The 14,080-nt window shown below is 48.3% G+C and overlaps 1 protein-coding gene across 7 annotated transcripts in view; it reads left to right on the top strand.

The window, feature by feature from the left end:
• Positions 1-14,080, top strand: part of Akt2 (AKT serine/threonine kinase 2) — a 49,868-nt gene that overhangs the window by 19,672 nt on the left and 16,116 nt on the right. For 5 of the 7 annotated variants that reach the window (XM_006995816.4, XM_006995817.4, XM_076574823.1 and 2 more), the window contains 2 exons: positions 7,444-7,572; positions 9,425-9,536. In XM_006995816.4, the coding sequence (XP_006995878.1) occupies positions 7,444-7,572; positions 9,425-9,536 (241 nt within the window). Of the gene's footprint in view, positions 1-7,443; positions 7,573-9,424; positions 9,537-12,005; positions 12,151-14,080 lie in introns of those variants that run through there. The other 2 variants (XM_042273325.2, XM_076574832.1) reach the window with 2 other exon arrangements.

The following is a 14,080-nucleotide window of genomic DNA, read 5'->3' on the forward strand; positions in this document are numbered from 1 at the left end:
GACAGTGGGTGAACTGCGCCACCTGTCTTGGATCTTTTGGTTTTCTGGTATTCCAGGCTGATGTCAGCATTGCAGTAATCCTGCCTCAGCCTCCCTAGAACTGGGATCACAGGTGTGAGCTACTATGCTTGGTTCTGAGTCTGTAAGATGAGTTAACAATCTAAGCGCCTGATGTCAACCCCCTTTAGGCCAGATTTTCATGTGGTATATTTACTACACTGTCTTGATTGCCTCAAGAAATGTTTGACATATAGTAGGTGCTCAGCAAACAACTGCTGAGTGAAGGATTGGGATTGTGTGTGGTGGCGACTGTGCTAGGGTGTGTTAGGCTGTCCCTTGGCTGGAGTTTGCCTGGGTTCACTGGATTAAGGTGTTAGAAGTGGGGAGAGTGGTGGCTAGAGAACCGTGAGGGTGGTGGGGTTTGTTTCTAGCCCAGACTTGGCTGACAAAATGAGTCTTGGCTCTGGCTCCTTTTAGAGCTTCACGTCTGTGTTTGTGTGGTAAGGGCTGAGTTGAATTGGCTGCTGGCCTGTCCTTGTCTTTTGTCTGGCTCACCTGCGCTGAATACACAATGCGCACGCACACAGGTGTAGCCCTTGGTCATCCGAGTAGTGGCCGACAGAAACAGGGCCCTGCTGCCTCCTGATATCTGGGCATCTGTGCTAACCCATTCCCACTCCTGCTGGTTAAAATAATCACTGTACTGGTTTACTCCCAGTCTGTCAGGTCTCAGGCTCTGCCCCGGGTAAGCCTGTGTTGTTGAGGGCAGACTAGCAGCAAAAGTGATTGATTGCCCAGGCCTTGGCAGAGAGCTAAGTGGGACCCTGGCCCTCTGATGCTCAGCTTGACTGGGCTCAAGGCCTGGCCTGCATGTGTGCTGCCGTTTACTTCCTCAGTAGGGACTGAGGGTTTGACTGACTGGATGGTACGACCACCACCAGATCCTGTTTGTGACTGGGCTTTAGCCATCACGCCACCTTAGCAGGACACTCTGTCTCCCCTGCTGGCGTGGAGGCAGACTGCAGAGTGGTCGGGGAGTGTTCTGACTCCAGCACCAGCCGCCCAGAGAGCCAGTCCTGTGATTCCTGCCATGAAAGTGAGCCTCTCTGACTCAGTGTTCTCTTTTGACTGTGAGGATTAGACTAGGAGATTTTTTTCTTCACTTTTCCTGTAGGCTTCTTGTTGCTAAAGTGTGAAACAGCACAGATAAGTGCCCTGGGTCATTTTCTCTCCTGTGCCAGTGTCCAGATGAAGAAAGCGCAAGGCAGACTCCAGCACCCCACGTCCCACCCGGGCAGTAGCTGCTGCGTTAGGGTATTTTGTCGTTGCCGGTCGTTTTTGCTTGTTGTTTAAGTAGTGCGTGTTGCAGATCCAGGGCCTTTCCGTGCTAAGCAAGTGCTCTAAGCTACACTCCCAGCTTCAGTTTTTCTCATGTTTTCCCTTTTCAATCGGCAAAATTTCCATAATATGAAGTAAGCCTTTCTAACTTGTATAACCGAGTGACCTTTATCCATTCGTGGTGTTAGGTAACCAGTCCTTCTCTAAAGTCCCAAATGCTTCATCACCCACAGGAAGACCTTGAACCCACTAAGCAGTGGGTCTCCCCCTCTTCTTCCTAGCACCTGCCAGCAACAGTGCTTCCATCTTTGTGGACTGATCTGCTCTAGCCACTTCCCAGCGCTGGGATCAGATGCCATGGCCTTTGTGACCGGCGGCTTCTCCTCGACTTAGTGCTTATCTGTGGTATTCCTTGTGTCACTGCTTCATTCCTTTTTTGTTTTTTCTTTATGTGTATCTGTTTGTCTGTCTGTATGCACGCATGTGTCTGTGGTACCCATGGAGGCCAGAAGAGGCTCTCTGATCCTGTAGAGCCGCAGTTACAGGAGACGGCGCTGACCCGTGTGGGTGCTGGGAACCCTACCTGGGTCCTCTGCAAGGGTGGGAAGCACTTTTTAACCACTGTGCCATCTCCCCAACCTCTAACTCCTTTTATAATAAATATAAAAGAAATATGTGGGTATAGGACATTTAAAACTCCATCCTTTGACTGTATCTACATTGGCATCACTTCTTTCTCTTGGCAGTTGTGAGCTGGTGTCACTCTGAACAAAGGGTATAATATTTGGATACCTGGTTTCCTTCCAATCCTTTTTTTTTTTTTTTTTGAGATAGTCTCATTAGCTAGGATGACCTGGAACTCCTGATTCTCCTGTGCTCACTTAAACGTGGTAATCATTGGCGTAATCATTGTTTGTTTGTTTTATCATAGTTTCAGTTTGCATTCTCTCAGTGCCCAAGATGTGACATTCTTGATGTACTTAGCCTGTCTTTTTGTTTTTTCAAGACAGGGTTTCTCTGTGTATCCCTGGCTATCCTGGAACTCACTCTGTAGACCAGGCTGGCCTCGAACTTACAGAGATCCGCCTGCCTCTGCCTCCCGAGTGCTGGGATTAAAGGCGTGTGCCGCCGCCGCCAGCTCTGCTTGACCTATCTCTGGTGCAATAGCTGCCCAGGTCCTCGACCTCTCTAAACCGTGGGCTCATCGCTCTCTTGTTGATAATAAGAGTTGTTGATATATTTTGGATACTAAGCTTATACATGAAATAATAAATACAAATAAATAAAAATTAGGCTGGGCAGTTGGCTAGCCAGCAAGCTCTCTCAGATCCTTCTGTCTCTGCCCCCCAGATTATAGGAATTCCAGGCATACCCTGCCATGCCTGGCTTTTATGTGCATGCTGGAGCTGCACACTCAGGTCCCCATGGTTGTATGGCAAGCACTTTACCTGGTGAGCCTGCTCCACAGCCCCCATTTAATGGAATTTGTCTTAGTTTTCCTTCCTTCCTTCCTTCCTTCCTTCCTTCCTTCCTTCCTTCCTTCCTTCCTTCCTTCCTTCCTTCCTCCCTCCCTCCCTCCCTCCCTCCCTCCCTCCCTTCCTTCCTTCTTTCTTTAAATCCTGTTTTTTTAAGATGTACTTTTTATTATTTTTAGTTATACGGGGTGGTGTTCACATGAGTATAGGTACCCTTGGAAGCATCACATTTCTCAGGAGCTGGAGTTACAGACAGTTGTGAGCTACCAGATATTGGTGCTGGGAGCTGAATTCTGGTCCTTCAGAAGAGCAGCAAGTACTCCTAACTACTGAGCCATGTGTCTAGCCCTTCGTTTATTTTCTGTTGCTGTGATAAAGGCCACAAATGAGCAAGTTAGGAAGGAAATTTCAGCTTATAGTTGTAGTCCATCGTGACAGGAAGTCAGGGCAGGAACTGAGGTGAGGCCATGAAGTAGTGCTGCTTTCTCGCCTGCTTCTTCTCATGGCTTGCTCGGCCTGCCTCCCTGCCCAGTGGGAGCACAGCCTGCACCGGAACGGACCCTCCCACATCAGTTGTTGAGAAAATAACCCAGAGACTTGATGGAAGCATTTCTCAATTGAGATTCCATCTTCCCCACATGACCCCAGATGTATCACATTTACAGAAAACTAACCAGTACAGAATTTAAAATTTTTCTTTTTTGAAAAAGTATTTTTATTCAGCCAAGCATAGCAGCACATACCTTTACTCTCAGCAGTTGGAAGTCAGAGGCTGGCGCATTGCTGAGTTTGAGGTTAGCCCAGTCTATAAAGTGAGTTTCAGGACAGACAGGGCTACACAGAGAAACCCCATCTCAGAAAACAAAAAAAAAAAAATTTTTTTAATTTACATTTTATGTGTATTTTGGCTGCATGCATATCTGTGTACCATGTACATGCAGTGCCCACAGATTCCCTGGAATTAGAATTTTAGACAATTATAAGATGCCATGTGGGTACTGGGAACTGAACTTGGGTTTTCTGGAAGAGCAGCCAGTGATCTTAATTGCTGAGCCATCTCTCCAGCCCCTTTAATATATATAATATATGTTTACATATAATACATATTGATCTTAATTGTTCAGTGATCAATTAGTAATCTTGATTGCTGAGTCACCTCTGCAGCCCTCTTAAAAAATATATATCATATATATAGTGTATGTAAGATAAATAAATATATATGTATATCTGTATACACACACACACACCAGCTGAGCTACATCCTAGCTTTTGTGGATTCTTCTGTGACTTTTCACTATGTGGGATCTTGTTTCCTGCAAATAAATAGAGTTTTACTACTTTCCTTTCAGTGTGGACACCTCTTACTTTTTGGGTCAGAAAACAGTGGTTGGCTTCTTTGCCTTCGACCTAGTGGTGGTTCAGCTGCTCTGTAGAATGGAGCAGCAGTTCATCATGACCAAATAGTAAGTTTGCTTAGCACTGGTGAAAACAGGCATCGTGGTCTTTTCCTGACCGTGGGGAACTTGGCAGTCTGGACAGCAGCATGGGCTTTTCTTCTGTGCCCTGTGTTGTGCTGAGGGACTTCCCTTGTGTACCCTGTGTGGTGAACGCTCTGACACCTGGTGCTGTATCTATCAACGTGACTGAGCTGTTTACCACATTGATTGATTTTCATATCCTGAACCATTTTTTTTCTAGTCTGAAGTTACTTTCCTTTTATTTTTATTCCTAATAAACTGAATTCATAGGGAGTTCATCAGCTTGGGCTCCTTTCCATTTGTAGATCTCTAGGGGAAGTAGGCTGGCATGTCCATTGAACCTGGGAACCTTTCTTTTTGGCTTCCTTCTTTCTCTGATCATTTTCCCGCACCCGGTTCAGGAAGCTGTCGGCTCTTAGAGAGCATCATATGCTCACTACACGCATTAATTCTCCTGGCAGCGGTCCTGCCCAGAGCTTGCTTGTTTGTAGCCGTGCCAACAGCATGCTGGATGACATTGTAGACTCTTCCAGTTTTGCCATGGTAACTTTTATGGGGTGTTCCTTTTTGAGTCCTTCCATCCCTTTGATGTCTACCCTGCCTCTCTTCTTGGATATTCCCATATATGTGGCCAAGGGAGCAACTCGGCATTTCCTGAGAGGCCTGGAGAACAAACACTAGTGCCTCTCGTCTTTCTCTTTCCTTTTGTTTGACATTCCAGCAAATGACTAGAAGATTGAAACTCTGGCTAATGGCTGGACTGTCTTTATATTTACTTGGTCATAGTGTAGTTTCCCTTTCTTCTGAAGCAAGCTGTCCTGTGATGTACAGGTTGGCTTCAGATTCCCAAGTCTGTCTTGCCTCTGTCTTCTCAGTACAGCTCTTATTACAGTCAGTTTTAGACTATTTGGTTTGTTTTGGTTTAAGACGCTGTTTCACTCTAGACCAGGCTGCCCTGTGTAGCCCAGGATAGCCCTGGAACTTTCCAAAATCTTCCTGCCTTAGCCTTCCAACCGCTGGGATTACAAGTGTGAGTTATCACACCCGGCTTCCAGTTTTAGACAGTTTTTACTACCCTAAAAAGAACCTTTCTCACATTGGTTCTCACATTCCCGTCTCCAGACTCCTTGTTGTCCCAGTCCCAGGCAACCTTTAATCCACTTTCATCTTCACAGAGTTAGCTATTCTGGACATTTTATATAAGCGGATGGATGGAGATATATATACATATATATTCTCCTGAACTTGGGAAAACATGTTGTAAGTTAGAAACGTCACACTGCGAACACACCTGACGCTCATAGCTTTCCTGAGCATCATACCATAGCCACACCGGAATAGCATGGTTTTGGTTGTGTCCTCTTAAAATTGCAGGGCTGACTGAGAGCCCCACATGTGAGAGAATCCCACTGTATTCTGGGAAAAGGTTAATATCCAAAATGTGAAATACACTTTCTCCAGAATGCCTGTCCCTTTCACACTGTCACATAGTTGAAGGTCCTCGATTTGTGGCGCTTTGTGATTGATTGCCTTCTTTGCCTTAGGCAGAAGGGGTGGTTCAGCCTCTCTGTAGAATGGAGCGGCAGTCTGTTATTTCTTTTTCTGACCAAATAGTAGCCCAGCATATGGGTCCAGCAGGTTTGTGATGGGCATTTGGATTGTTTCCACTTTTAAAAAACACACATTGGTCTAGGGAGATGGCTCTATGGTTGAGAGCACCATCTGCTCTTGCAGAGGAACCAGATTGGATCCCACATGAAGGCCCACACCTATTCGTAACTCCAGTTCCAAAAGATCCAACACCTTTTGGCCTCTGCAGGTACCAGGCATGCACATGGTACACATACATCCCTACAGGCAAAACATTCACACATAAAGTAAAAATATTTAAAAAATTAAAAACATAAAATAAAAACCCCCACAAAATGGGTGCCCTGGTGTAGGTCAGAAAACACTGTGGGAGTTGGTTCTCTTTACTGTGTACTCAGCATGCACCGAGCCATCCTGCTGGCCCCGTTTCTTTCTGCTTTGTGTGTGTAGTGTATGTGTGTACAGAGACATCCCTGGGTGTCCTCTGCTCTGTCACTCTCCATCTTACTCCTTTGGGACAGGTCTCTTACTGAACTGGACCTTGCTAGGTTTTGATGAAGCTAGCAAACAACATACCCCAGCCATCCTCCTGCCTCTGCCTCCCATCCTTCCTCAGTGTTAGGTTACAGGTTATTGGGAACATGAAGCCATACCTGACTTTTATTCAAGTGTAGGGAATTGATACTCTGGTTCTCATTGCGGCAGTGGCAAGACCTCTTATCCCTGAGGAGGCATCTCCCCAGACCACTTCTCTTATTTGACTGTATGGGTAGTGTTCCTGTGGATGTGTGTGTGTGTGTGTGTGTGTGTGTGTGTGTGTGTGTGTGTGTGTGTGTGTGCGCGCGCGCTTTTCCATGTCATTTTGTGTGTGTGTAATCACATATATTTTTTTCTATTTTATTTTTTAGTTTTTCAAGACAGGGTTTTTCTGTGTAGCCCTGGTTATCCTGGAAATCGCTCTGTAGATCAGGCTGGCCTTGGACTCAGAGGTCCTCCTGCCTCTGCCTCCTGAGTGCTGGGATTAAAGGTGTGGACTACCACTGCCCAGCTCTCAGAAATCTTTTAAGGAGTGGGTCCTTGGGAAGTATTGGGTGTGTATATGTGTGTACCTATAATCAGGGGACTTGAATATTCACTCAGGAGAAATGGAAGTGATCAAGGGGTACTTGGAGGGTGGGAGAGTGTTTTGACGTCTGATCCCCTGCATGGCTATGGCGATAAATACCAGCCTAGGGGACCTGAGTGTTTGGAGGCCAGGCATCCCTTAGGGCAGTCTTTGCTGGCAAGGATAGCTTGCTACTGCCATATATGCTAAGGCAGTGGTGCCCTGGGACACTGTTGCAGGTGCCTTCCTGCCAGGCATGACCTGTGGATCACTTGGGCCCAGCCCAGTGCCCCAGCTTGCGTCAGCAGGTGCCATCTCCAAGGCTCCCTTGGGAGAGACTCTCATCTACCTTCCTCCCAATGTGGTGCCCCCGTGAGTCACTGTCATCTTGCACTGCCTGCCTGCTGGGACATTGTTTAACCTTGCCCTGACCTTTTCTCCTTCTGCCTCATTTCAGGTGAATACATCAAGACCTGGAGGCCCCGTTACTTCCTTCTGAAGAGTGATGGTTCTTTCATTGGGTATAAGGAGAGGCCTGAGGCCCCTGACCAGACCTTACCCCCTCTGAACAATTTCTCTGTAGCAGGTGCGTTTCAGCACAAGGAGGCTGGAGTTCCACAGTTCACAGCTTTGCTGGCAGGTGTTTGGGACACATGGGACACGGTTTTGCTCGAGCCAGAACCTGTCTTAGGCCTGTTCATCTTCAGATCTTACTTCTACCCTTTCTTGCTGTTGCTCCTTGTCAGTGGCCCTTTTCCTTTCTGGGGACAGTGAGAAGTCCTGATGGTTCTGCACACCCACCTCCTCAGGCTCTGTGGTTCCAGCTGGTGTCCTGTCTGTTCCGTTAACAAAGTTGTCCCTCCTCTCTGCTCAGAGCTCACTGTATGTCCCCAGTTCCCCCTGTGGTACCTAACCTGGTTTTTCAAGACAAGGTTTCTCTGTGTAGCCCTGGCTGTTGTGGAACTCACTCTGTAGATCATGCTGGCCTCAAATTTAGAGATCCGCCTGCCTCTGCCTCTGCTGGGATTAAAGGCGTGTGTTGCCCAGCTAAGCTTGACCAGCTTGACAAGTCCAAGAATCCCATTGTGCTCCTGTCTGCTTCCTTCACTGTGGACCAGTACTATGTCTTTGGGATACCTGCTGAGAATGTTTCACAGACTGCCCTGTCTCCATCACCCCAGAACCCATCCTCTCTGAGGGCCTTGCTACAGCCTCTGCTTGTCCCTCCAGCTCTCTCTCCCTTCTGCAGACTCTGGAACCCAGCCTAGTGCCCACCTCTTTGCAGAAAGCCTTTTTCTGGCACTCTCTTCCTGTGCCCATGGCCCTGGCACATCTGTTAGCAGCTCCAGCTTCTCACTTGAGCTGCCAGCCCATCTCCAGCAGCTTCTTGAAAATTTTTTCGTGGGTGGCCTCTAGAGCTCCATCCTTGCCATATCCCAGGCTGACCTTCCTGTCCCTCCACCCACACTCTTCTTTCTCCCTCTCTGCATCTTCATCTCATCTGTTTGCTCTAGATCTCAGGCAGTGGCCTGGGTCTGGTTCTCTCTGCCCTGCAGCCCAGTGTCCTTCCCTCCCCAGCCCTGCTCTATTCCACCCTAACCCATTCTGCCCATTAACTCTCTGTTGCTGGCGCTGGCCTTCAGCAAGAGGGACCTGCCTCGCTTTGTCAGTATCCCTTTCATGGCTCCCTGTGGCCCCAGAGAGAGTCTGCATTCCTCACTATGATTTCCAAGGCTCTGCCTGACCAGCTTGACCAGCCTCTCTAGACCTGAGGCTTCTGTCTCCTGTGGCCTGCCTTGCACTGCACTCTGTCTTACTAACTTGGCCCCCCTGCCTTCTGGTCTCAGCTCAGAGATGCTCCACCCTCAGGAAAGTCCTCCCCACGGCCCCAGGCTGGGTCGGACACCTTCTGTGTCCTTCCCTATCTGGCCTTGACTTCTCAGTTGTTGCTGGTGGTTTGGCCTTCAAAACGTGGTGGACTTCAGTGTTTGGAAGGAAAAATGCCTTTCTGGACTATAGAATGAGTTCACAGCCAGCCTGAATAACTTAGTGTAAGACCCTGTTTCTCAAGAAAAAAGAAGCTAGAGCCCTTGCTCAGTGACAGAGCCTTTGCCTGGTGTAATTAAGCCCCAAGTTTCATCCTTGGAACTATGGGAATGTGGTGAAACCAAGAAAGAAAGAAACTGTAGAGGGGGTGCTTGGTGAAAACCTCACTGTCACTTACGCCCCGTCTATGCAGTCCTTCCTGCAGCTCAAAGGTTCTTTGTGCCCTTGAAGAGCAAGTGAAGACTGACATCCTGTGCCTTAGAGGACATGCTCAGGACTGTCTCAGTCCCTGGCATCATCTGGTATGGGGGTTGGCACACAAAAGATGGCTTGGGGAATTTGGTCTTTAGGCAGCAGGACCATCCCTCACTCTTTCCTGCCTGTGCCTACAGAGTGCCAGCTGATGAAGACTGAGAGGCCACGACCCAACACCTTTGTCATACGCTGCCTGCAGTGGACCACGGTCATCGAGAGGACCTTCCATGTAGACTCTCCAGATGAGAGGTGAGTTTGCACGAACTCTGTGTGGCTGTCCTCTGAGAGTGGGTAGGTATGAAGGCAAGAGGTGTACATGGACAGAATCCTTGGGGATGCTGTGAAAGAATCCATTACCTGGAGCCCTTCTGGCATGGGGTCTTCCCAGCTGGAGCTGAAAAGAGCTGGGTTACTTGCTCTCAAGAGCCCACTCTGCATCTTCAGACTCTGACCTGGAGATTTGCCAGCTGCATTCTACATAAGCGCTTTCCTTGATCCTAGGGAGTGGTGCAGAGGTCAGTTACAAAGACCAGAGTAGTGCCAGAGATGTAGCTCTGTTAAGAGTATGGCCTGGGAAGCGTGAGCTTTTGGTTTCTAGTCTCCAGTACTGCATAAACTTGGCATGGCGGCCCATCCCTATAATCCCATTACTGGGGAGATGGAGACAAAGAGGTCCACTGTTAGCTACATAGGAAGTTCAAGGTCAGCATGGCATACATGAGATCTTGTCTTAAAAAAAGAAAACTGAGCCAAGTATAATGGTGTGTGCTCACAATCTCAGTACTTGGCAGACTGAGGCAGGGGAAATGCAGCTCTAGGCCTCCCTAGGCCAGAGAATGAGATCCAGGCAGCCTGAGTAACGGTGGCTACCTTATCTGTGTGACACCCAACCCTGCAGCTTGCGGTTTCTTTGTGGCCTTGAAGAGCAAGTAGAGACGGTGCGCCCTGTGGCCCAGAGGCTGCATCGCGCCACTGTGAACTTACTCCTTTGGCTGAACTGTATGTCGTGGGAGCCTTTCCAACTGTCTGGAGTGGCTCTTGCTCCCACTGTGTTCTTTCTTTCTTCTTTTTTTTTTTTTTTTTTTTTTGTGGCAGCCACACACGGGTGTCCCCGAGTTTATTTAGAAAGTTCTAGGGTGGTGTGTTTCCAGCCTTTAGCTCATTACAGGCCGTGGTGCTGTGAAACATCACGTGTGTCTCTTTGTTCACATGGATTCAATTCCAGTCCATAGGATGCGTTCTTAGGGGTAAGACTGAGGCTTACAGGAGCACGCATTTCTGTCAGGCGATGTCTAAAAATGTCCCCATAACCTTGTGTTGTCAAACGCTTGGATTCCAAGCCGCCTGAGCAGGATAGGGTTTTCTTTGTCTGGGGTGAGTTTGCCCTTGAGGAGTTAGCTCTGTGTTCAGTGGTTTCTCTCCTGGAGGAGCTGGCCTTCTGTTCTCATTTCTGTCTGCAGTAGACAGCTCCTCCTGTGTGGTCAGTCTTCCTCCTCCACTCGGTCCTCTCGGACTTGGCTTTGAGGAGCGCTCCTCTGGCTGCTCCATGGGGCAGAGCTTCTGCTGTACCCGTGGGAACTCTGAGCAGGCTGTCCTGACCACTCACTTCATGTACAGCCCAGGGCGAGAGCCCAGCTGTGGGTGCCTACTGAGCATTTCAGGTGTAGGAGTGGAGAAATGGAATGTTGGCTTTTTTTAACCTTTTCTTTTTCTTTTTAAAATGGGAACTTGTGTAGCCCAGCTTGGCCTTGAATTGATGTGTAACCAAGACTAGTCACCAACTTTTGATTCTTCTGCCTCTGCCTCCCAAGTGTTTAGATTACAGGTGTGTACCAGCAAAACTGGTGACTTCAATAACTTTCAATTGATTTTAGTAGCTGTGGGTGTAGCTAATAGCTGCCCTCTTGGACAGTGCTGTTCTAGAGCCTTTGTAAAACAATATCACAAGATGCTACCACAGTCTATACTGTAATTATTGTTGCATATCTCCCCAAGTTAAAAATATACTTGCCTCACCACAGGGAACAGATTTATCAACTCAGACCAGCTGAGGTGTTACTCAGTTGAAAACTGGGGACCAAATATGGAAGCTAGCAAAAGCAGACCTAGGCTAACAGATGCCAGTTCATGGGTGTTCGGTGAGTTTTGAAGGGTGCTTATGAGTGTGGCTCTGGGGATAGGCAAGGGAACAGTCTAGGGAAATGGACTGACCAGAATATGCAGAGACCTGGAGGTTAAACAGCTCATGTGTCCCAGGGACCTCAAGGAGTTCTGTGTCAACAGAGAATCAAGGGACTGCCTGCCTGTTTGGAAGAGGGGAAGTAGAGGCGCTCAAAGCTGGCAGCCCAGCCAGAGCTTTGGCCCTCAGTGGAGATCCCTACAGGGCTTGGCAGGAGCTTAATAAACTGGGGTTTGTCACAGGGTTGTTAAGAGATTCGGAGGATGATAAACAGGAAGCCTTGGGGCAGCAGTACCTGGCACCCAGTGGCTAGGCCTGGGAGAGGGCATCAGCCACTGGCCAGTGAGATCGTCTTTCTGCTTTTTACAAGACTGCTTGTCCTCAGTAGCCGAGAGTCCTATGCTAAGATGAGGGCATGCTAAGGCCAGGAGGAAGGTTGGCTTCTTAGTCTTTATTTCCTTAGAACCCTCTGCTGATGGAGAGAAGGCTTCTGGGTTGGCCCTGCCCTGGAGACCAAGTTCTAGATTCCAAAGGGAGGTAGAGACAGAGACAGAGCAAAAGGGCAGCTCCTCCACTCTGGAGAGGGCTGATGCTGTCCTCACTGCCTGGTTCACATAGGCCCAAGCTTGCTGACTGGCCTGAGTGTGCATGTGGGGACTGAAGGAAGACAGGAAGCAGTGCTGGGTAGATGCTGCCTAGATGTTCTGAGTCCCACTGCTGGGCTTCAGGGTGTTTCTCTGCCTGCCCCAGACAGCTGGGACCTAGCAGCCATTCTTCCAGTTCTGCCAGTTTCCTTTGTTCTCTTCCTTCCTTTCTTTTCTTTTTCCTTCTCTCTCTGTCTCTGTCTCTGTCTCTCTGTCTCTGTCTTTCTATCTCTGTTTCATTCTGTCTCTGTTTCTCTCTGTCTCTCTCTCTCTCTCTCTGTCTTTCTGTCTCTGTTTCTCTCTCTCTCTCTCTGGAGACAGGATCTCACTATGTAGAACAAGTTAAACTCACAGAGATCCACCTGCCTCTGCCTCCTGAGTGCTGGGATTAAAGGAGTGCACCACCTATAAAAAGGGAAGGTTTTTATTGTAGATATTAGAGAGAGAACAGCCAGTGGTATCTGGAAGAGTCTAGAACAGGGGAGGGGTGATGACGGATGCACATGAGAGGGGGGCACACATAGAGACAGGGACAGCAAGGTGGAGGGGGGAGAGAGTGAGAGAGCTAGAGAGCAGCTACAATAGCAGGGTTTAGGAGACTGAGGAGTTCTGGGTGAGGAAGCCCTTGAGCTGGAGGGCGTTTCCAGTAGGAAGGAGGTGAGAGGGCTAGGCTGCCAGCATGGGCTGTGAAATGTGTAACAGGTGCGTGTGGCACTGAGGGAGCCTGGAGGTCAGCGTGTTCGGGTATGCTAACAGACACTGCAAATAGCTGTTTGTCCCTTCTGCCCTTCGTAAGTTGAGGAAACAGAGCTTCCTTTGGACTGACAGACACCACCGTGCCCAGCACAGGCTTATTTTGATGCAGAGAAGTTTAGAGTGAACACCTGGGGCCTTACCTAGACTCTGCAGCTCAGCTTTTGCCTGCTTGCCGCACACTTCTGGCTGGTTTTGTTTTTTTTTTGTTTTTTTTGTTTTTTTCATTCGTGTGTGTGTGTGTGTGTGTGTGTGTGTGTGTGTGTGTGTGTGTGTGTGCGTGCGTGTGTGTGTGTGTGTGTGTGTGTACGTACGTACGTGTACTTCTCTTCCAAATCCAGGATGCCACCATCATGCTGGAGGGGATGGTACAGGATGAGCATCCCTAATCGGAAATCCAGAGTGCTCCACAATTCAGAACTTTGTGTCCTCATGATGCTCAGAATGTTGCAGATTTTGGAATAGCCTCTGTGTTTCTCATTCTCCCCACGTGTAGAATAAGATTCAGTTGCCCCGGCTGATGGGAGGCTAATGGGCTCCTTTACACAGAGTAGGACAGTGGCTGACTGCAATGGGAGGTGCTTGACCAGACAGTAATGTCTGTGCGAACATTCCAGAATCCAAAGAGCTCCAAGATAGATGCATTCTGGTCCCGAGTGTTTTGGGTAAGGAATACTGTCTTAGTTACGGTTTCTACTACTTGAAGAGACTCCATGACTGATGCAACTCTCATAAAAGAAAAACATTTAATTGGGGTCTCAATTACAGTTCAGAGGTTCAGTCCATTGTTGTCACGGCGGGGAGCATGTTGCTGGCTACATCTTGATCAGAAGGCAACAGGAAGTAGACTGAGAGTCCTAAATCTTGCAGGCAACAAGAAATGGTTTTTGTCACTGAATGAAGCTTAAGCAAAAGAGACTTCAAAGCCCATCCCCCACATTGACACACTTCCTTCAGCAGGATGCCTCCCTCTGAGCTTATGGGGGTCAATTACATTTAAACTTCCACAGAACTTAACCTGTAATATATATGTATTAACCCTCCTCATATCCGTGCATAACTGAGTTTTCTTCTGTGTGTGTGTGTGTGTGTGTGTGTGTGTGTGTGTGTGTTCCAGTACATGCATGTGCACAGATACACACTCCGGTATCGAGTGCCCACTTCTGTTGTCCTCCACTTTCTAAGACAAGGTCTCTCACTGAACCTGGAGCTTGCTG

The sequence above is a fragment of the Peromyscus maniculatus genome, chromosome 1 (genome assembly GCF_049852395.1).
Source record: "Peromyscus maniculatus bairdii isolate BWxNUB_F1_BW_parent chromosome 1, HU_Pman_BW_mat_3.1, whole genome shotgun sequence".
Classification (NCBI taxonomy): Eukaryota; Metazoa; Chordata; class Mammalia; order Rodentia; family Cricetidae; genus Peromyscus; species Peromyscus maniculatus.